The sequence below is a fragment of the Chlorocebus sabaeus genome, chromosome 4 (genome assembly GCF_047675955.1).
Source record: "Chlorocebus sabaeus isolate Y175 chromosome 4, mChlSab1.0.hap1, whole genome shotgun sequence".
NCBI lineage: Eukaryota > Metazoa > Chordata > Mammalia > Primates > Cercopithecidae > Chlorocebus > Chlorocebus sabaeus.
The window spans coordinates 80,353-104,643 of NC_132907.1; the positions used below are offsets into that span (position 1 = coordinate 80,353).

General features: G+C 38.4%; 1 protein-coding gene, 1 long non-coding RNA gene and 1 other non-coding gene across 4 annotated transcripts in view; 2 read left to right on the forward strand and 1 right to left on the reverse strand.

Annotated features, from left to right (window-relative positions):
* The first annotated feature begins 219 nt into the window (after positions 1 to 219).
* Positions 220 to 23,111, forward strand: RIOK2 (RIO kinase 2). The gene is made up of 10 exons (XM_037982235.2): positions 220 to 348; positions 4,148 to 4,286; positions 7,544 to 7,660; positions 8,100 to 8,275; positions 12,437 to 12,525; positions 14,323 to 14,514; positions 16,880 to 16,972; positions 18,067 to 18,591; positions 20,890 to 20,986; positions 22,814 to 23,111. The coding sequence occupies exons 1-10, from the start codon at positions 283 to 285 to the stop codon at positions 22,976 to 22,978; spliced, it is 1,659 nt and encodes a 552-aa protein (XP_037838163.1). The 5' UTR covers positions 220 to 282; the 3' UTR covers positions 22,979 to 23,111.
* Positions 1,728 to 24,291, reverse strand: part of LOC140711482 (uncharacterized) — a 93,578-nt gene continuing 71,014 nt past the window's right edge. The window contains exon 3 of one of the 2 annotated variants that reach the window (XR_012092696.1): positions 1,728 to 2,094. This is a non-coding gene — a long non-coding RNA (uncharacterized lncRNA). Of the gene's footprint in view, positions 2,095 to 2,781; positions 2,857 to 24,291 lie in introns of those variants that run through there. The other variant, XR_012092697.1, reaches the window with a different exon arrangement.
* On the forward strand, positions 9,583 to 9,744 carry LOC119618356 (U1 spliceosomal RNA). The gene has a single exon (XR_005234677.2). It is a non-coding gene; the product is annotated as a U1 spliceosomal RNA (small nuclear RNA).

Here is a 24,291-nt window from a genome sequence, read left to right on the forward strand (position 1 = left end):
AGAGAACATCTATACTACGCCAACTCAGTCATAAGGCAAAAATTACACAAAAATAAAACGTTCACTTGTTACATACTATATGCTTCATAAAACATACAAGTAGTTTTATTTTCCTTTACCAATGAGAACAGCACTTCTATCTATTAACAAGGACCTATAGTAAGACGCGGCGCGTGCGCGAGCCATCCAGCGGCTGTAAAGCGCTTAGAGGGCGGGACAACGACCTGCCTTGTGCTTTCCGGCTGTCGTGGGAGAGGCATCTGGGCTCGGACAGGGGCCGCCATGGGGAAGGTGAATGTGGCCAAGTTGCGTTACATGAGCCGAGATGACTTCAGGGTCTTGACCGCGGTAAGAAATCCACCGTTCCTATTCTCCCTGGCCCCTTACCACTGTGTGACCTCTTCCTGTTCCTGCAAGTTTTCTGGGATCTGAGGAGGCACGCTCTGGGACCCAGGACGTGGTGGAAGCTGGGAATGGAGAAGAGAGCATCAGAGAGTTGAATTTTTTAAAAGGTTTTGTTTGGGACCTTACCTTCCCCCAGATAGAGCAAAGGTCCCGTCTTCTAATAATTTTCTTCTTTTCGGCTGCTATTCGCCTTGCGCGGAAAAGAAACGCTGGCATCTCTGTGGCCTGGAAACTTCTCTGAGCCTGAGCTTCCGACCAGCTGTGAAAGATTTATTAAGGCCCCCTCCTGAGATTTGATAATATTGACTTCCCTACTAACAGACTCAGTCGCATAGAAGTCTTTCTGATTCATTCAGTCAACACATATTTGTCGGGTTTTTAGTAGCAACATTAGGAGGTTCACTTATTCAAATAGACAAGTGGAGACATACAGATCATCAAGTAAACGAATACGTAGGATAATGGATAAATGCTATGAAAATGATAAAGAATAATGGCATAGAAAGTATATGTATCTGTTGGAGAGGAGGGGCACGTCCTTGGTAGACAATGAATAAATATTCTCTAAATGAAAGAATGAATGGGGGAATAATGGGAGCTGTGTGAGAAGGAGACAGCCCAGTGAAGTCCTTGGAAAGAGTTGGAGGCAGAGGAAACAGAAGTAATAAGTGCAAAGGCCTTGGGACAGAAAAGTCTTTGAAGAGAGGAAAGGCCAGTGTGGCTGCAGCAAAGTGAGACAGACACTAATGGTTGGAGATGTCGCTGGAAAAGGTGAGAGATTATGTACTACAGAGCCTTGGAGGCTTAGTAAAGAGTGTGAGGGTAACCACTGAATATTTTTGATCAGGGGAGTAACAAAATCTGATTTTATGGCCTTAGTCTTATGGCACAGAAATTAATACATAGATCGAGACATTTGTACAGTGAAGCAGTACATTTATTTAGGACCCGTTATCTTTTGGTAAGGAGTGAACCCCATGATAAGGACTACCTATATTGTGTAATTACGTAACAGGATATGCGATGTGAGTCACACCGGTTCTTGTATTATGTTAAGGCTTCAAGTGTTGGCTTTTTAAAATTAATCTTAAATAGCACTTAAGGATTAAACTATCAAATGCAAAATCAGTGTGAAATTTGGAAGACAATATTTACTTTGTCTCTCATGTAGATTCTTCTAATCAGCTGGACTTTCTCTATGAAAACTTATCAGTTCTGAAAGATACCTTCCTTTCCTGCTTCCTCAGCACACTCATTCCTTAATGCCTCTGACAGAAGTAGGGGTCAAAAGTAAGAGTGTTAGAGGATAGGGGAGGCAGAGATAAAGCATGGAAAATAAGTTAAATTTAAAAGTTAAGGTTTTGGTGAGACATCAAAATGATGCCAGGTTTATCTTCCAAAACAGTGGCACTGCAATATTTAAATTATTTGTAAAGCTCACCAAGAAATGACTTAGTCATTAAATATGACATCCTAGTCTCAGTTGAATCTTACCAGTGTTGGTACCCTTTCTTGGGCCTCTCTTCCCTTTTACTTCTTTGGCTCTTCCTATATCAATAATCATTGTTTGACTAGTGGCCCTTAGCTTTCAATATGAACTTGCCCCACAATTCTGCTCCCAAACATTCCTTTTCTTCCATTATCTCTTGCTCAGTGATTGCATCCACTTCATATCTTCAACTCTCACTTCTGTAAAATAATTGACAATTTTTCCTTCTAATTATAACTTCATTCCTAAATATAGGCCCCTTTCCAATTTTTTTTCTTTTTTTTCTTTCTTTCCTTCTTTCCCTTCTGCCTTTCCTCCCTCCCTGCCTGCCTCCCTTCCTTCCTTTTCTTTCTTTCTTAGACGGAGTCTCACTCTGTCACCAGGCTGGAGTGCAGTGGCACCATTTCAGATCACTGCAACCTTCACCTTCCAGATTCAAGTGATTCTCCTGCCTCAGCCTCCTGAGTAGCTGAGACTACAGGCACACACCACCACGCCCAGCTAATTTTTGTATTTTTAGTGGAGATAGGGTTTCACCATGTTGGCCAGGATGGTCTCAATCTCTTGACCTCATGATCCACCCACCTTGACCTCCCAAAGTGCTGGGATTACAGGCATGAGCCACTGCACCTGGCCGCCAATTTTCCTTTAAACATTTTTATTTGACTCTTAGTGCTCAGACCAAATTCAATTTTTTCTACCCCCTTTCTCTTTTCCCAAGCTCTATTAAAAAAAAAAAAATAATAAAACCTTAAAACTTGCTTTTTCTCTTCACTTCCAGTTGTGGCTTTCCATTCCCTTTACCCTTCCACATTTAATTGCCAAGCTCTCCCATAATACTTCCTAGAGATCTTTAATTCCTTCCTTCCAGTACCACTACCGCTTACCCTGTTCTGGGTGCTCTTTCCTCTGCGCTGGACTTCTGTCTTAGTTCTCCAGAGTACCCCCTCAGATTTTGCCGTCTGTAAGCCAATTTGCATATTCCTGGTAGATTAATGTCCCTAAAATAACCTTGTTCATGTGTCTCCCATGCCTAAACATCTTCAAGAGTTTCCTGCTTTCATCAGGATAAAATATAAAATTCTTTGGTCTACATTTTAATGCCTTCTCTATCCTAGAAGTATCTTCCAGCCATGTTTGCATGAACTCTATATGCTATCCCATCTGAGCGGCCACTGTACTCAGCTATTCTCTGTGGGTAGTACTTTCTTGCATATGTGCCATTTTCAAATCTTTTTCTTTCACTGGTATCCCCTTGTCTGTTTTCTCTGTATGCCCACATCTTTTAAAAGTCAGTCTCTAGTTTTGCATCTTCCTTGGAACTGATCCCTCAGCTAGAAGTATTATTCTGCCCTGAGCTACCTTTTTAAGCAGTTATCACTTCTTACCTTCTTAAACTTAGATGTATACCATTTTTAAAAATCTTCATCATGAGATAAAAATTCCTCAGAGATAAAAAGCACATATATATATAAAAAATACTTTAAGTTCTGGGGTAAATGTGCAGAACGTGCCGGTTTGTTACACAGGTACACATGTGCCATAGTGGTTTGCTGCACCCATCAACCCATCATCTACATTAGGTATTTCTTCTAATGCTATCCCTCCCCTAGTCCCCAACCCACTGACAGGCCCCAGTGTGTGATGTTGCCTTGCTGTGTCCATGTGTTCTTCTTATTGTTCAGCTCCTACTTATGAGTGAGAACATGCGGTGTTTGGTTTTCTGTTCTTGTGTTAGTTTGCTGAGAATGATGGTTTCCGGTTTCATGTCCCTGCAAAGAACATGAACTCACCCTTTTTTATGGCTGCATAAAAAAGGATGCATTCCATGGTATATATGTGCCACATTTTCTTTATCCAGTCTATCATTCATATATATCTATATCTATATCCTCTACAATGCCTACATTTAGTACTTTCTCATTAAATACGTGCTTAATAAATAACTGGCACATCTGTAGTTTTTAAAGACCAATGTTTCAGTGTCATCAGGTATTTTAGCATTTACCAAATGTCATCAGTATGTCTAGCACTCACAATTCCTACTCTTGAAATGGAAAGACTATATGTATATCAGTGATTAGATTTCAAATTGCTATTTAAAAATATTTTCAGAGACAGAAGTGATTATGTCTCAGAATTAGTTGGAGAACTGCATAGTCAGGAAAGTTTCAAGGAGAAGTTAATTTCTTCACAGGGTTTTGATAGACAAAGCTTTGATTATGATTATGATTATGATTCCTTTAATTTCAGGTTGAAATGGGCATGAAGAACCATGAAATTGTTCCCGGCAGTTTGATTGCTTCTATAGCCAGCCTTAAACATGGTGGCTGTAATAAAGTTTTAAGAGAATTAGTGAAACATAAACTCATAGCTTGGGAGCGTACCAAAAGTAAGTATTTTGAGGCACCGTTTGTGATTTTTCAGGTAATCGGTTGCCATCAGAGCAAGTGTTCCAAAAGTCAAGAAGTAGAAGTTGCCAGACCAGTAAAGCATTAAACAAAGAACTGACAAAACATATTTTGGCCATATCCTATTAGTCAAAACAATCACAGGGCACACCCAGATCAAAGGAGGTGGAGAAAGAGTAGTAGTAAGAATATGTAGGATACTGCAGAAGAGCATGTAGGTACTGCAGAAGAGCACATAGGTGCTGCAGAAGAGCATGTAGAGTACTGCAGAAAAGCATGTAGGTGCTGCAGAAGAGCATGTAGAGTACTGCAGAAAAGCATGTAGAGTACTGCAGAAGAGCAGGTAGATACTGCAAAGGGGCGTATAGACTACTGCAGAAGAGCATGTAGGTACTGCAGAAGAGTCTATAAAATACTGCAGTAGAGCATGTAGGTACTACAGAAGAGCATGTAGGTACTGCAGAAGAGCATGTAGGTACTGCAGAAGAGCATGAAGAGCATGTAGGTACTGCAGAAGAGCATGTAGGTACTACAGAAGAGCATGTAGAGTACTGCAGTAGAGCATGTAGGTACTACAGAAGAGCATGTAGAGTACTGCAGAAGAGCATGTAGGTACTGCAGAAGAGCATGAAGAGCATGTAGGTACTGCAGAAGAGCATGAAGAGCATGTAGGTACTGCAGAAGAGCATGTAGGTACTGCAGAAGAGTCTATAAAATACTGCAGTAGAGCATGTAGGTACTACAGAAGAGCATGTAGAGTACTGCAGAAGAGCATGAAGAGCATGTAGGTACTGCAGAAGAGCATGTAGGTACTGCAGAAGAGTCTATAAAATACTGCAGTAGAGCATGTAGGTACTACAGAAGAGCATGTAGAGTACTGCAGAAGAGCATGTAGGTACTACAGAAGAGCATGTAGAGTACTGCAGAAGAGCATGTAGGTACTACAGAAGAGCATGTAGAGTACTGCAGAAGAGCATGTAGGTACTGCAGAAGAGCATGAAGAGCATGTAGGTACTACAGAAGAGCATGTAGGGTACTGCAGAAGAGCATGTAGGTACTGCAGAAGAGTCTATAAAATACTGCAGTAGAGCATGTAGGTACTACAGAAGAGCATGTAGAGTACTGCAGAAGAGCATGTAGGTACTGCAGAAGAGCATGAAGAGCATGTAGGTACTACAGAAGAGCATGTAGAGTACTGCAGTAGAGCATGTAGGTACTACAGAAGAGCATGTAGGTACTACAGAAGAGCATGTAGAGCATGTAGAGTACTGCAGTAGAGCATGTAGGTACTGCAGAAGAGCACGAAGAGCATGTAGGTACTACAGAAGAGCATGTAGAGTACTGCAGTAGAGCATGTAGGTACTACAGAAGAGCATGTAGGTACTACAGAAGAGCATGTAGAGTACTGCAGTAGAGCATGTAGGTACTACAGAAGAGCATGTAGAGTACTGCAGAAGAGCATGTAGGTACTGCAGAAGAGCATGAAGAGCATGTAGGTACTGCAGAAGAGCATGAAGAGCATGTAGAGTACTGCAGAAGAGCATGAAGAGCATGTAGGTACTGCAGAAGAGCATGTAGGTACTGCAGAAGAGTCTATAAAATACTGCAGTAGAGCATGTAGGTACTACAGAAGAGCATGTAGAGTACTGCAGAAGAGCATGAAGAGCATGTAGGTACTGCAGAAGAGCATGAAGAGCATGTAGGTACTGCAGAAGAGTCTATAAAATACTGCAGTAGAGCATGTAGGTACTACAGAAGAGCATGTAGAGTACTGCAGAAGAGCATGAAGAGCATGTAGGTACTGCAGAAGAGCATGTAGGTACTGCAGAAGAGTCTATAAAATACTGCAGTAGAGCATGTAGGTACTACAGAAGAGCATGTAGAGTACTGCAGAAGAGCATGTAGAGTACTGCAGAAGAGCATGTAGGTACTACAGAAGAGCATGTAGAGTACTGCAGTAGAGCATGTAGGTACTACAGAAGAGCATGTAGAGTACTGCAGAAGAGCATGTAGGTACTGCAGAAGAGCACGAAGAGCATGTAGGTACTGCAGAAGAGCACGAAGAGCATGTAGGTACTGCAGAAGAGCATGAAGAGCATGTAGGTACTACAGAAGAGCATGTAGAGTACTGCAGTAGAGCATGTAGGTACTACAGAAGAGCATGTAGAGTACTGCAGTAGAGCATGTAGGTACTACAGAAGAGCATGTAGAGTACTGCAGAAGAGCATGTAGGTACTGCAGAAGAGCACGAAGAGCATGTAGGTACTGCAGAAGAGCATGAAGAGCATGTAGGTACTGCAGAAGAGCATGAAGAGCATGTAGGTACTACAGAAGAGCATGTAGGTACTGCAGAAGAGCACGAAGAGCATGTAGGTACTGCAGAAGAGCATGAAGAGCATGTAGGTACTACAGAAGAGCATGTAGAGTACTGCAGTAGAGCATGTAGGTACTACAGAAGAGCATGTAGAGTACTGCAGTAGAGCATGTAGGTACTACAGAAGAGCATGTAGAGTACTGCAGAAGAGCATGTAGGTACTGCAGAAGAGCACGAAGAGCATGTAGGTACTGCAGAAGAGCATGAAGAGCATGTAGGTACTGCAGAAGAGCATGAAGAGCATGTAGGTACTACAGAAGAGCATGTAGAGTACTGCAGTAGAGCATGTAGGTACTGCAGAAGAGCATGTAGAGTACTGCAGTAGAGCATGTAGGTACTACAGAAGAGCATGTAGGTACTACAGAAGAGCATGTAGGTACTACAGAAGAGCATGTAGGATAGACATATTGTGGCTACCATCTTTGGAAAATACAATCAGCAGTCATACCCTGGATCATTACTTCTGAAACCATCTGTGGTGAGGGATTAGTTTTTTCCAACCTATCACATATCATTCCTTTTATAAATTACAAAAGAAAAATTACTAGAAAAATGAAATGGATAATGGATATACAAAAACAGACAAAAATTCTAGGTCAAATTGATAAAAAAAATTGAACTTAAATTCCTCCTTTTATCTTGTCACAAATACTTATAGACCTGTCTTTAGGTCACATTTTGATTATCAGTACATTGGAGAAGAAATGCAAATTATAGGAGGAAATTGGAAACTTGTGAGCCTGGGTAGTTTATCTTTTTCCAACGAAGACTTTCCATTGTTAAATATTTCTTATGACTTGAACTTATGTGACTTGGTTGTACTGTGTAACTGAAATATGATCTTTCTCCTTTGATTTTGTCTAGCTGTCCAGGGCTATCGGTTGACAAATGCAGGATATGATTACCTAGCTTTGAAAACACTTTCTTCTAGGCAAGTAGTTGAGTCTGTTGGAAACCAGATGGGTGTTGGCAAAGAATCAGGTAAGTGCTAATAGTACTGTGCAAAGTATTTTCTTTGCTTTAGTTTATGTTTTCCCTTCAGAAAGCATTCCTCTTTTAATTTTCCCTTTTCTCTAACTAAACAGTAAGTCGGAAAGTTGATTGGAAGCAATACAAATCAGAAAGTGCCCTTAATTAGTAGGTTACTATTTTCTCTCTGAAAGTCTATCACTGAAAGTTCATTTATGCCAGGAATTAATTTTATTCTAATAACTCCCAAGGTATCTCATGATTTATGTGCAAATATACCAAAATCCAAAATTCAAAACACTTCTGGTCTGAAGGTTTTGGATAAGGAGGGATACTCAACCTTTATTAGGAAAAAATGACATTTTTGAAATAAAATCAGAGAAAGTTAGAATTGTTTTAACTGATTGGAATACACTTGTAATAATGGTTGTTTTTGAAATTTTGCCTCGAGATATTTACATTGTTGCAAATGAAGAAGGACAACAATTTGCATTAAAGCTTCACAGACTAGGAAGAACCTCCTTTCGAAATCTGAAAAACAAACGTGATTATCATAAACATAGGCATAATGTGTCTTGGCTTTATTTATCTCGTCTCTCTGCCATGAAGGAATTTGCCTATATGAAGGTATTTATTTTATAGTCATGCATTTTTTAGCCAAATAATACATGTGTCTCAAAGGCCTTAATGACAAGTGTGATTCTGTTGTCCCCACATCTCTCTAACCTTAGACTCAATTCCTATAGGCAGACTCAGTCCTAAATAACTGTTGATTATTCGGGCTCTTTTCCCTTCTATGTTAAGGTATTTTAAATAGTTACGAATGCATAAGGGCAACACATTCTATAATGCTGACAAGATGGAAGAGCCAAAAATAATTAATGATGTTGTTACCTCACAAATATGTATGTGTGGATGTATATATATCTATTCAATGTATATAGCTATACATATGTCTGTTTCTAATTGAAAACAGCAGGTAATTATCATCTGTAGAAACCTCAGTGTCTCAGATAAGTTGGCTAGCTTTTTGTTTCACATAAAGGAACAAACATCATTTATAGATTTATATGTATATTAAAAATGGTAAAAATTGGCTGGGCGCAGTGGTTCATGCCTATAATACCAGCACTTTGGGAAGCTGAGGTGGGCGGATTACTTGAGGTAAGGAGCCCAGCCTGGCCAACAAGGTGAAACCCCATCCCTACTAAAAATACAAGAATTAGCCAGGCATGGTGGTGGGCACCTGTAATCCCAGCTACTTGGGAGATTGAGGCAGGAAAATCACTTGAACCCAGGAGGCAGAGGTTGCAGTGAGTGAAGATCGTGCCACTGCACTCAAGCCTGGCTGACAGAGCAAGACTCTGTCTCAAAAAACAAAAAAGGTAAAAATCTTTCGTCTGTTTTTTTGGTTTTTTTTTTTTTTTTGAGACGGAGTCTCGCTCTGTCGCCCAGGCTGGAGTGCAGTGGCCGGATCTCAGCTCACTGCAAGCTCCGCCTCCCAGGTTACGCCATTCTCCTGCCTCAGCCTCCCGAGTAGCTGGGACTACAGGCGCTCGCCACCTCGCCCGGCTAGTTTTTTGTATTTTTTTGGTAGAGACGGGGTTTCACCGTGTTTGCCAGGCTGGTCTCGATCTCCTGACCTCGTGATCCGCCCGTCTCAGCCTCCCAAAGTGCTGGGATTACAGGCGTGAGCCACCGCGCCCAGCCAAAATCTTTCGTTTTTAAGAGGTAAGGATGAAGAGAAGTGAGTTAAAGGGTACAAACATACAATTAGAAGGAATACATTCAATGTTTGATAGCAGGGTAGGGTGACCATAGTAAACAAAATGTATTGTACTCAGGAGTTGAACACACCCCTGACTTGATCACTACTCATATATACTTAACAAAATGTTGTATGTACCTCATACATTTATACAAATAGAAAACAAATACTTAACCTGGCAGATGAAATGCCAAACTCTCAAAGATGGTTTTCTCAGGGTTAGGCCTATTCATTGCATTTCAAGTGTGCTGATCCCTGCAGTTACCCCAAATATTGGAACTTGACTGCACGTTTTGGGGTACTGGCGGACTACATTTGTACTCTCCCCTGACATTTAAAAAAAAAAAAACCTTTATTTTTAACTTTTTGCCTTCAAAATTAAGTTCAGCATAGGTTTGTTAAATATAATAATATCCAAATTAAATATATTCAACAATAACTAAGTTAAACAAAAGGTAATATTGTGTTTTTATTATTCTGCCAGTATGATTTGTCGTAGTTTATCTTCATTTTTCAAAAAAATTTGAAGATTGCTACAGTGTGTGGACACACTGTTCCTTGAGGATTCAGCTTGTTCTTTGAGTGGGTTGTATACTTACATTTTCACTAATCATGGGAGATTTCTTAAGGCAGTATAAATTAGTATTACTGATACCATACATGTTAATGTATTTCTTGTTTTAAACTAATAGCTTGTATCTTGTAATATTCAGTCAGTAAATGAGCAGCTTGGTAGGGATCATTTACACATTTTCCCAAAACTGTAGTAGGTGTTTTTCAGGATACTTATATTGAAGGTATAGGAATGGAATCTGGTTGCACATAAATGTACACCTTAAATATGTTGATTTTTCATAAGAGAGGAACAATATAAAGATTGGGCTATAGCATGAGTTCTAGGCGATAGCACAAGTTCTGGACAAATATTCACAATCTTTGAGTTTATCACATGCTATTGATCTGCCAAGGTATGCTCAAAATGGTCTACACTGAAAAAAAGTATGTAAAAAGAAAGCAAAGAAAAATATCTGGGAAGTGGAAAGTTGTTTGGTTCTTGTTCACGGAAGGTAAGTCATAGGCAACCTTTTGAAATTAATTGCTGGGGTTTAGTGTAGGGTGAAGGAGTGGATGCCAAAGAAATAACCAGTACAATCTGTGTCTTAAAGTTGAGAAGATAACACAAACACATATGAAACAGAATCTTTTATTTATCTATTTATTTTTGAGACAAGGTCTCACTCTGTCTCCCAGGCTGGAGTGCAGTGACACGATCACAGCTGACTGCAGCCCTGACCTCCTGGGCTCAAGCTGTCCTCCCACCTCAGCCCCCCAAGTATTTGGGACCACAGGCATGTGCTACCATGCCTGCTTTTAGAGACAGGATCTTGCTGTGTTGCCCGGGCTGCTCTCAAACTCCTGGCCTCAAGAGATCCACCCACCTCAGCCTCCCAAAGTACTGGGGTTATAAGCATGAGCCACCACTGCAAGCCTAAGAACAATTTTTTTTAAAATTACATACTGAGTTTAGAGAAACTTCAGTAAGTGATAGAATAGTTGATGGAGGAGGTTTCAGGTAGTGAGTGGAGCTGAGTGGAGCCATAAAACTTGGGTATTATTTGACCCTAAAACAGTGCATTTTGGCAGAGAAGTGGTATGGACAATGACATGAATGTGTGTGAGCCCTGTGTGTTTAGGTGACACTGAGGTAACTGTCCTGACTGCATTTGTTGGTGTGTCCTGGAGAGAATATTGGGAGAACTAGGACTGTACAGGTGGATTTTGAAAACCAGGAAAAGTTGTTCAAACTGAAAAGAATATTTACAGCCAATGTAAAATTATTTTTTGTTGTTGTTGAGACGGAGTCTTGCTCTGTCGTCCAGACTGGAGTGCAGTGGCATGATCTCAACTCACTGCAACCTCCGCCTCCCGGGTTCAAGCGATTCTCCTGCCTCAGCCTCCCAGGTAGCTGGGACCACAGGCATGTGCCACCATGCCTGGCTAATTTTTTTGTGTATTTTTAGTAGAGATGGGGTTTCATCATGCTGGCAGACTGGTGTCGAACTCCTGACCTCAACTGATCCACCCACCTCAGCCTCCCAAAGTGCTGGGATTATAGACGTTGAGACACTGTGCCCGATCCAATGTATATATATTTTTTAAATGGAGTATTAACATCAGCAGGTTGGTCTGGTATTAGTACATAGAATAGGTTAGGTATGATGGCAAAAGCTAGAACACCTGTGGAGTAATGAGGTATAAATAACAAATGCCTCCTTACAAGTATATGTTGGTGCAAAAGTAATTGCAGTTTTTGCCATTCCTAATACTAGCATTCTAAATGTCAAAGGGCATAAATCTGAGGTATTTTAAAGAAAGTAATAGCAGGGCTTTGTAAACAATAAGATTGAAGACAATAAGCACAGGGGAAAAGATGTGTGGAGAGTCTTAACATTTGAATCAGACAACAACAGTGTATATGTTTTTCACATAATAGATTTATATTGCATATTGTGGTGGAGAAAAAGGTCAGTGCCCTATAAACCAAAATGGCTGATCTCTTAGAATGCCTCATTTCCTAATATGTCAGAAGATGAGTATCTCCTAAATTACAATTTGTTTCCAATTTGAATATTTTGAGCACATTCCAACGAATGTCAGAGACTTACAAAATACGAAAGGATATACCCCAAGAGACTGTAAGCTTCTTGGGGGCTTTTTAACACTAATTTTAGATTGTTTAGAAACTTTTTAACACTCATTTTTGTAACCCCAGCACAGTGCATAACATTTTGTAAATGTTCATTTTTGGCAGAAAAGTGAATTCAAACTTTTGTTTAAAATTTGCTTTTTATGTATGGCTTATTCTGTGCAGTGAATAAATAAGCTATGCATAAATAACCATGTGTTAAGTATAATTTTATAAAGGATTGTGTGTTTTTCTGTGGAAAGGTATATATTTAATTGTTCTTTAAAGAGTAGTGACCTGGTCATTAGCTTACACCTGTTTTGCAATGTTTTAGGCATTGTATGAGAGGAAATTTCCAGTTCCGAAGCCAATTGATTACAATCGTCATGCAGTTGTCATGGAACTCATAAATGGTTATCCACTGTAAGTATTCATTATTCTTAAAGCCATGAATCCTGAAAATGAATTTAGGTTTCAGGGTTTTTAATTAAAGTTTTTTTAGTTAATGAAATACTACCTCTGGAAGGTTAAAAATTGATTTAAAGGAATAGACTCAAAGACAAATTAAAAACCCAGTTTCATTCTGACAATATGAGCTTTGTAATCTCTGTGATTCATTCATTCATTCCATATTAAGGGACTGTTAGGTGCCAGGCCCTTTTAGTCTCAATAGTGAACAAAACAAAATCCCTGCCCTCGTGGAATTTACATTCTGATGGAAGGAGATGTGCAATAAATAACTAAAGGAAATGTCTGTCAATTGTTAGTAAGTACTATGGATAAAAAAAAAAGCAGGGTTTAAGGGAGATAGGGACAAGAGACTACTGTTTTATGTAAGGTGGTCAAGAAAAGTCTCACTAGTAAGGTGAAACCTTACCAAATTTTGATTCAGATTAGCAGCTATTGGAGTGGGAGTATTTTGAGCGGAGAAGAGATGTGATCTCATCAATCAGTGATCTCAGTGTTTTCAGAGGGTCACTCTGCCTGCTGAATTAATAGACTCTGGGGAGACGAAGACATAATTTGAAAACAAGTTAGGAGGCCATTACAATAATCTAGGCAAGAAATGGTTGTAATTCTGATTACAGTGATAGTTGTGAAGGTGATGAAGAGCAGTCAGATTCTGAATGTGTTCTGCAGGTTGAACCAACATGATTTGGGATTGGATATGGATGTGAAGGAAGGAATGAGACAATGGTGACACCAAGGTTTTTGACCTGAGTAGCCAATTAACTGGAGGGAGAAAGCTACCATGTACAGAAAGAGGAAAGCTACAGGAAGAGCATTTTGGAGTTGGAGGATGGGACAGAATCAGAGATTCCATTTTGGACATACTAAGTTTGAGATGCCTGCGAGTTAGAGAAGTCTACATTAAAGTCAGTGTATATGTGGTATTTAAACCACTAATCTGGATGCGATCACCAAGAGTGAGTCTAAATAAGAGAAAATAAAAGGTCATAGGATTGACCTTTGAGGAACTCCAGAATTTAGAGGTCAAGGAAAAAGATGAAGTACAAATAGAAAAGACTAAGAAGGTGTGATCTATGAGGAAGGAAGAAAACCTGGAGAGAATGGAACTAATTGTCAGACTTGTAAATCAGATACACCATGTTGAAGATCCTGCATCAGTATATGATGAAGCTATGGAACTAATGGTCAAACTTGCAAATCATGGACTGATTCATGGAGATTTTAATGAATTTAATCTCATTTTGGATGAAAATGACCATATCATCACAATCGATTTTCCACAGATGGTTTCAACTTCTCATCCCAATGTTAAGCATTAAAAGTTAAGTGAAGAAATGTTCAAAGAGGTCAACTGACAGACCACATATGATGAGGACTAAGAATGGACCTTTGGCTTTAGCAACATTGAAGTCATTGGTAGTCTCAACAAGGGCTATTGAAATGAGGTAGATGAAAGCCTGTTTGAAATGGTGTTAGAGAGTAGGAGGAAACAAATTGGAAAAGCACATGTAGACAAGTTTGGTTGTAAAGATCAAAGAAAGAGTAGTAGAAAAGAGATACAGAATTGAAGCAGAGTGTGGCTATTTTTTTTAATAGATGGGGGATATTATATCTGTGTGCTGATGGGAATAAGAAAGCTGCTGGGGAGCCAGGGCATGGAAATAATATATGTGTTCACATGCATACATACTTTTGTTAAAATCATAAACGAATACAAATAACCTATATTCATACTTAAAATACTTTCAGATGTCAGATACACCATGTTGAAGATCCTGCATCAGTATATGATGAAGCTATGGAACTAATTGTCAAACTTGCAAATCATGGGCTGATTCATGGAGATTTTAATGAATTTAATCTCATTTTGGATGAAAATGACCATATCACCATGATTGATTTTCCACAGATGGTTTCAACTTCTCATCCCAATGCTGAGTGGTACGTACATGCTATTTTTTTATTTTTATTATTATTTTCTTTTCTGGAGACAGAGTTTTGCTCTTGTTGCCCAAGCTGGAGTACAATGGCACGATCTTGGCTCACCGCAACTTCCGCCTCCCGGGTTCAAGCGATTCTCCTGCCTCAGCCTCCTGAGGAGCTGGGATTACAGATAGGCGCCACCACACCTGTCTAATTTTTTGTATTTTTTTTTTTTAGTAGAGATGGGCTTTCTCCATGTTGGTCAGGCTGGTCTCGAACTCCCGACCTCAGGTGATCCACCCGCCTTGGCCTCCCAAAGTGCTGGGATTACAGGCGTGAGTCACCGCGCCCAGCCTGTATGTGCTATTATTAATTCTGGATGTGGATGTGTTTGTTTAGAATAGAATCATTTTTTCATAATTTTTCAATTTTGTGATACTATTAGGTATCACAATAAATAGTATTGTGATACTATTTAGCTCAGTCACTGGTTTGAAGTGGCTAGTGTTAACGTATAACCACTAGAGTTTTCCCCATAAGAATTTGAATTTCTTTGTTGTAAATTGACAGACTTCGAAAGTCAAATTTTCTTAGCCATGGAACCCTTTGTTCAAACAGACTTTTAGATGGAAGCCCAACTGTTAAAACAGGTAAAAGTTGGAAGTGAAGTGGGGAACCCTAGAACCACTTTTGCCTTTCTCTTTTTCTTGCTCTTCCATGATTGCCTCCAAGAGAGATTCACCAAGCATAACTCAGTAATCTTGATGATCTGAATAAAAGTTGTGGTTTTGGACTGGACTCAGTTGTCAAACCAGTGATAATTATCTCTTGTCACTTTTAGCTTTTATTATTAGAAAAAAAATTCACATAAAACTTTATCTCTGACACAGAGCAGAATCACTATATATTGCGATAATCATATTCTTCACATTACTTACTTAAACCAAACCAAGTCCTGAAATAGGACCTTATCCTTTATTTGCTTGTGGTTCATGATTCAATTGAGTGTAACTAAGGATTTTTTTTTCTTTCTGTTCCAAGCTTTATGAGAAACTTCTTTTTCCTAAACTAACAACTAGTATCACTTACATAATAGAGTATATTAATTCTTGCAGAGTTTGAGCTTGAAGTAGTTTTGTTAAGTGAAGCTTGTCTTCATCCTGGTTTCCAGTAGAAAATGTCTGTACTTAATGCTACAGAAAGAAATGTCATTTGAAAATAAATTTTTAAAACGTTTTCAAAAAAATAATACTAAAAGATTAATGCCTGGCACTTGGGTGATCAGTACTCTTTGGATGATAACTAATCACCATTTTTATTAATAAGGAGTAACATAGTCACACAATAAAGGAACATCTAGGAGCCCCCAGAGTGTGACAGATGATAACATTCTAGGTTTAGGCTGCATCGTTCTATGGGGAGATGTTGTGATTTAATTTCAATTTTTATGAACCAGTACTGGGGCCAAGGAGCTGTGCTAATTGCTAGAGATTGAGATATAAATAAGCCCTATATATGCTTTAGAAGATGTTACTGTCTCGTACGGAAATGTAAACGTATATAAAATAGTCTTTTTAAAATATATTAATATTTTTCCCGGAGTGCCCTGTGAGCAAAGAGGAGAGGCATTATCTTCCTGTTTCCAAACTCATCTTTCTCAAAGAGATAGTCAGTTCCTTGTTATCCTGTCCTTAATTCTCCCTTGTCTGGAAATCTTCTAGAGAATTGAATCTCTTTATGGTGATTAATCTGCTTTATGGTGTCCCATAAGGCAGCCTGATACTCAGAAATTATTCTACTTTTGGTCCAGATTAACATGTCGTCAGATTATTTTTATAAGCTGTAGCATGATTTATCCCTTTGGGTATTATTGCAAATCGGCCAATGGATAACAAAGAGCCGTAAACATAACTTGGTAGTCTCCAAACTTAACTATTTAATATTAATATCTTTTTATCTTCAGATCTTTCAGTTGGCTAGAGGTTCTAGTGAGTGTTGCTGATGGGAAGCATAGCCAGATTCAGGACGAGGAGAATAAGTGGAAACCTATCCCTAAACCATAGGCCCGTAATCTTATTTCCTGGGGTTCACACTCATCTTTCCCTAGTGTATCTAACTATATACCAGTAACTATGAGAAAACCTTGACTTTCCTAACCGTAGGAACTGCATGGCATTGACAGCTTATATCCTTGAGATTTTCTTGGATTTTAGTTTTTCAAACACACTGGTAACTCATTTGTATCTTCTTTTCCTTTGTGTAACATCTTTTATCTCTTTTTGTAAGGAGCAGCAGTACCATTAACCAATAAGGATATTTTCATTGGCTAATAAGGAAAAAGGAGCATTAAAAGCTACATCATAAATGATTCTTGCTTTTGCAGGTATTTTGACAGAGATGTTAAATGCATTAGAGATTTCTTCATGAAACGTTTCAGCTACGAAAGTGAGCTTTTTCCAACCTTTAGGGATATCAGGTGTGTACTCCCCATTATAGTTTAAATATCTGGACTGTGTATTTCTAAAAATTAACATTTTCATCTAAAAAACTTTTCAAATTTTGACATATAGTCACTGTTAGATGTCATTGCTCTGTAGTACGTAACTGAAACTTAAAAACTTGAAAATACCTGCATTTGGTCCATTAAGGCACTGCTATTGAATTTTAGAAAGGGAACATACCTAGTTTCTTATAAACTCAGTAACTGTTATTCTGTTTTGGATGCTATGAGAGTAACTCATTCATAAGGAATCACACCAAACGTTCAAACGTTCATTGAAATTTATGTTTTTTCCTTTATCAGGACCAGGAGGTATCTTTTTTTTTTTTTTTTTTTTTTTTTTTTTTTTTTTTTGAGAGGGAGTCTCACTCTGTCGCCCAGGCTGGAGTGCAGTGGCCGGATCTCGGCTCACTGCAAGCTCCGCCTCCCGGGTTTATGTCATTTTCCTGCCTCAGCTTCCCGAGTAGCTGGGACTACAGGCGCCCGCCACCTCGCCCGGCTAGTTTTTTTTTGTATTTTTTAGTAGAGACGGGGTTTCACGGTGTTAGCCAGGATGGCGTCGATCTCCTGACCTCGTGATCCTCCCGTCTCGGCCTCCCAAAGTGCTGGGATTGCAGGCTGGAGCCACCGCGCCCGGCCCCAGGTGGTATCTTTAATTGATTCTCAAGACATAACTATTATGTGCATTCTCAAAACTCAGTTTTCTCATATTTATTTTATACACTGAAGATATTTTCTGATCTGGGATGAGTTACATAATCTGAAGGAAATCGTTAGCCCCCTTTGAAAGTTAATTTACAAAGCTAATAAACATAAGCTGAGGTTTTTATAACCTTTTTATTTATATTGTTGTTTTTCAGTTACTTTATTCTTAAAATTATAGCCAGCATATACCTTTCATATTTGTATACCTGTGTCATTTAAATACATTTTAGGAAAGGAAAAAATTATTTTTAACATATAAGCTATTGAACTCACTTGAATCATAATTTATCAGAGTAGTAGATATTTACTCCTCTTAGATAAACATTTTTTCTCTCTTTCAATGCTTGACAACTTTTTTTTTCTAGAAGGGAAGACACTCTTGATGTGGAGGTTTCTGCCAGTGGCTACACGAAGGAAATGCAGGCAGATGATGAACTGCTTCATCCATTAGGTCCAGATGATAAAAATATTGAAACAGAAGAGAGATCTGAATTCTCATTTTCAGATGGAGAAGTGGCAGAAAAAGCAGAGGTTTATAGGTCAGAAAATGAAAGTGAACAGAACTCTCTAGAAGAATCAGAGGGCTGCTATTGCAGATCATCGGGAGACCCTGAACAAATAAAGGAAGACAGTTTATCAAAAGAGAGTGCTGATGCACGATGTTTTGACATGACTGAATTCAGTCAAGCTTTAGAAGAAATAAAAGGGCAGGTTGTTGAAAACAACTCTGTAACTGAATTTTCTGAGGAGAAAAACAGAACTGAAAATTACAACGGGCAAGATGGTCAGAGAGTTCAAGGAGGAGTCCCTGCTGGCTCTGAGGAGTATGAAGATGAGTGCCCTCATCTAATTGCCTTGTCATCATTAAACAGAGAACTCAGGCCTTTCAGGTATAGACTTCTGTCAATTGCTTTTTAACTTCAGTCTTGAGACCGATACTTGCTTAGATTCTAGTAAATGAGCGTTTTTTCCAAACGATGTGGCAGAATTGTATTCTGCCGCCTTGATATATAAAATGAAAGCCAAATAATTTTTTGTTGTTAAAAATTCAAAATAGCTTCCTTTTCAGTTGACCTGATTCTAGGCAGCCTATTGACTAAATTTCAAGTAATTCTTCCTTAAAATACAAACTGACGGCTGGGCACAGTGGCTCATGCCTGTAATGTCAGCACTTTGGGAGGCCAAGGCAGGCACATCACCTCAGGTCAGGAGTTTGAGACCCGCCCGGACAACATGGCAAAACCCTGTCTCTACTAAAAATACAAAAATTAGCCGGGCATGGTAGCCTGTGCCTGTAATCCCAGCTACTTGGGAGACTGAGGTAGGAGAATCACTTGAACCCGGGAGGCGGAGGTTGCAGTAAGCCGAAAATTGCGCCACTGCACTCCATCCTGGGTGACAAGAGCAAAAAACTCTGTCTCAAAAAAAAAAAAAAATACAAACTGATGACTTTCAAATTATTATAGGTCTCTGGATACATTGATCAGGTTTTAGATGGATGAGTTATTCCTCACATATTTTCCTAATTACACATCTGATGTGTGTTTGAGTTATGTAAAGGCATGTAAATATTAAAACATGCAATAAATGTACTTTCTATATGAAACATCTGCAATGAATTTTCTCTAGTACCTTGAGCCTTCTGTCCTTTGTTCATGTGTAGTTAAAATTATGTAATGATACTGTGTTTTCTTTTAAGAATTTTTTTTTTTGTAAATATTAATCAGGCTCAGCTCAGTTTAGGAAAAGTTCTAAAACTTAATTTTTGGATTTGGGATAGCTTATTCAGAATCAAACTGTAGTTTAATGAACTACTGGTTTTATTTATTTCAATATGGTAATATGACAATTAAAATTACTTCAGCAATGCATTTATTAAACATTTTTCAGTACATATTTGGGCTTATATCTTAAGCCTACCTTTATCTTTACAGTTTTGTTCATGAAGCAAAACATAAGAATTTTGTTCCTTTTTCATATAGCTGTGTATCTGTGTCACAGGGCTACTGCCATTTAAATAATAAACTTAGAAAATTAAATCAGAAGCTTAAAAGGAAAAGAATCAGGGGTGACAGAGGCTCAGAATTTTGAGTGATTGTATTAGACTGGATTCTTCAGACAAACAGAAATGGAGATTTATTACAAGGAATTAGCCCATGAGGTTATGGAGGCTGAAAAGTCCCAGGATTTGTAGTCCACAAGCTGTAGACGCAGGAGAGCCCATCATACAGTTCCAGTCCAAATCCAAAGGGCTGAGAGCCAGAAGAGCCAGTAGCGTAAGTTCCAGTCCACATCCAAAGACAAGAGAGGATCTATGTCCCAGTTCAAAGACAGTTCTCTCTTACTCTGCCTTTTTGTTCTGATCAGGCCTTCAATGGATTGGATGAGGTCCACCCACATTGGGGAGGGCAATCTGCTATACTCAGTTTATGGATTCAGAAACACCCTCAAAGACACACCCAAGTTAATGTTTAACCAAATATCTGGCACCCTGAGGCCCAGTCAAGTTAACATGTAAAATTAACCATCACAGTGATAGAAGAAAACCTACATAGGATTAAATGGTCTTTTAAACTCAGAGTGGGAACAATAATTTTGTTCTCACTCTCTGGATACATGCTGGGCAAAACTTTCATTCAGAGTAAAAGCAAAACAGCAGATGTTGCTGAAAAATATTAACTGTTAGGAGTTATGAGTTTTTATACGTTCCATATATTGAAACTTGGAGCCATGTGAAAACATTCGTCTCTAGGTTGCAGATTTTCGTACCCTAGAGGAGCTGACTCTCATGGATACTGTCTGTTTCCATTGTATCTTCTGTTGTTTGTGAAGGTGGAAAGAGTCTCAAAAATTTACATAGGGAGAAACAGATTTATATAGTTCAGTGAAAGAAGAGGAGAGGATTATTAGAAAAGGGAAGATGAATTGTGGGGAGGTGATACATTTCAATGGCTAAAGCATTCTACTGTTTTTAAATTTTGATAGTGACTAACAAAATGCTGGAAAATGAAAATTGTTTATATAGAATTTAACAGTAGGTAGTTTTATCTTCACGGAAATTTTAAGATATAATCTTTCTGAAGTATTTTATGTCTTCAATTTTGCTGCATGCAAAAAATAATATAATCAAATGGGATTCATTACATTATACAAATTAACTAGATAAATTGTGGGTTTTTAAATTTTAGAGATGAAGAAAATATGGGAGCTATGAATCAGTACAGAACAAGAACTCTGAGTATCACTTCTTCAGGCAGTGTTGTAAGCTGTTCAACAATTCCTCCGGTAAGTAGTCATTCAACATGTACTGAATGTTTATTACATCACTACTGTGATCTGATTGCCTTGTCATACAGACAAATAATGTATGCTTTTCAGGTCCAGATTTCTGTTGGTTGCTTTTTAAATTAAGTCTTGAAACCAGTACTTTCTTTGATTTTAATAAATGAATGTTTCTCAAAGGATGTGGCAGAGTTGTATCCTGCCACCGTTATGTGTAAAATGAAGGCCAAATGACTTTGTTGGTAAAACTCAAAATACCTTCTTTTTCAGTTGTCCTTCAGATTTTAGGCAGCCTGTTGATTACATTTGAAGTAATTTTTTCTTAGAATACAAACCGATGACTTTCAAAAAATTAACATAGGTCACTTGATAAATTGATCAGGTTTGAGATGGATGAATCATTCTTCCTATGAGCTGAAGAATAATGAGCTTGGTCACTGTGAGGATTATAAGGTGTATAAGACAGCCTCAGACACTTGGACTTACATGTTAATGGTATAACATTTTTTGTTGTTTGTTTTTTGTTTTTGTTTTTTTGGAGACGGAGTTTCGCTCTTGTCCTCCAGGCTAGAATGCAGCGGCGTGATCTCAGCCCATTGCAACCTCTGCCTCCCGGGTTCAAGCAATTCTCCTGCCTCAGCCTCCTGAGTAGCTAGGATTACCGGTGCCTACCACCACGCCTGTCTAATTTTTGTATTTTTAGTAGAGACAGCATTTCACCATGTTGGCCAGGCTGGTCTCAACCTCCTGACCTCAGGTGATCCGCCCACCTTGGTCTCCCAAAGTGCTGGGATTTCAGACGTGAGCCACCATGCCAAGCCAATGGTATAAAATTATAAGTACAGATTTGGTCAGGCACCGTGGCTCAGATCTGTGATCCCAGCACTTTGGGAGGCCGAGGTGGGAGGATTGCTTGAGCCCCCAAGGGTTTCAGGCCAACCTGGGCAACGTAGCAAGACTCCATCTACAAAAAAATTTAAAATGAGCCAGGTGTAGTGGTGTACACCTGTGTTCCCAGCCACTCAGGAGGCCGAGGCAGAAAGATCACTTGAGCCCAGGAGGTTGCAGCCACCGTGAACTGTGTTCCTGCCACTGCACTCCAACCTGGGCAACACAGCAAGACCCTGTCTCAAAAAAAAAAGAAGACCCTTGTTCCTGGCTTTGCAGCGTTTTGCAGCTATCTTCTTTTTTAGGAGACAAGTTGGATGATACAAGGTTATATACAGTTATTAAATGGCAGACTGTAGTGTTTCAGAGAAAGAAAAGGTCATTGTGAACCCTATTTCACATTTCTTATTCATTTTGTAAGTCATATGCCATGCACGGTATATCTTAACTAATAAGTAATTTTAATTTATGATCAAAAGATATATGAAGACTTTTCCTTGGGTGATTGCTACCATCAGGTCATTTCTACAGCTGAAACTGTGAAGGCATTCTTGGATATATTGAGCAATACTGAATGCTTTCAAAAATAATTTTCTATTACAAAACCTACTCTGAAAGCCTTCTTTTAACCTAAAAAGCAGAGGAATAAGCAGTTTTCATCTTGTTTTTTCCATCAGTTTTCATGATGGACCACTAGGTGGCACTACGGTAATTTTTTTAAAATTCTGCCTATACACTGTATTTTTTCTGTGTAATCTGTATTTCTGTTTGGAATTTAATTTTTCCTATATAACAGTTTCTATATAGTACTTTTGGAAAGTACTATATAGTGTTTGGAATCTAAAAAATTAATGCTCTCAGTATATAAATAGAAAAAGTATTAGCAGCGTACTATTTGAAATGGTTCATTATCAGTAATGCTAATTTATGAAATCTTTCCAGGAACTGGTAAAACAGAAGGTGAAACGTCAGTTGACAAAACAGCAAAAATCAGCTGTCAGACGTCGATTGCAGAAAGGAGAAGCAAATATATTTACCAAGCAACATAGGGAAAACATGCAAAATATCAAATCAAGTATGGAAGCAGCTAGCTTTTGGGGAGAATAATATATTTAGGATCTTGGATATGTTTAATATATTTTTTAAAGTTACTGTAATTCCTTTTTGAGCTCTCATTTGTCTTTTTTGAGCCAAGGTTATCATATATTAATAAACAAACAAACCCTCTTTCATCTATAAATTTGGGTCATTCAGTATGTGTCTTGCAAAGAATAATTACCTGCCAAAGCAGTCCATTTTTTCAAAGTAATTTGGGTAACTAAAGTTAAATAAATAACTTTATTAGAGATATTTGCATATTTTAAAAAATCTAAACATTTTTGTTGTTTTCTGTTTGTTGAGGATTATATGATACAATGCACATAAAGCAATTAGAACAATGTTTAGCACATTATAAGCATTCAATAAAACATGGCTATTAGAATCATTATAATGATTCTGAAATTCTGCTGACAACTTGGTTGCATTTTATTTGGCAACTGGAGGAATTCACTGCCTTATTTTTCTTTAGAAGTAAAGATAAGCCTTTGGAAGTAAAGATAAGCCAGTAATGTATAATTTGCTTAATTAATTGATTAATTAATAATCTGTTGTATGCCACTTACATTGGTAATGTGGTCATGAGAATGGAAACTTACTTGAGATAGTCCACCACAATTTTTCTAGTTGGCAGCTTGTAAGCAGGCCTGAGTATCAGAAGAGTTAGGGGTGGGGAAAGTGGAGTAGAATGAAGAATGAAATGTTCTTTCTCATATGCTTATGTAAGTGGGTCCAGAACATGTTCTTACCTCAATGTTAACAAATACCTAATTCAGGAAAGAAAATACATAGCCATGGTCCCTTCCTCAAGGACTTTATAATTCAGTGAGATGTAAAGATGAGTGCTTAAGTGTATGCACCTGATTATTGTCTCTTCATTGCCACATAAGCGGGAAAAAGGGATCAATCACTTGCAGCGAAAAATGGCCATTAGATGGCAATATCACCCCACAGTCACCAAACAGAATTACTTGAATCCCTAATTATGTTCTACCAGAGGGAATATAGTACAGACTTTTCCAAGATTGATAAAGACAGCAGATTCTGTTTCACCTTTGCCAAATTAACTCTACTAGCTATTTGCAAGACCTGTCATTATCTAATAAATTGGTTTAAATATATAGAAGCTAGAAAATGCCAATTCCTGTTCCCTCGAAAATTAGACATTGAGATATTTAAATACCCCTGCTTTGCATTTTACATATATCTTTGAATTCAGGTATTCATTTTGTATAGTCTCTCGACTTTTAAGCATTTTTATAGTGTAAAGTTGAAAACAGCTTAATAGAACCACAGGGTGTTTATTTTGGAATCATTTTCTT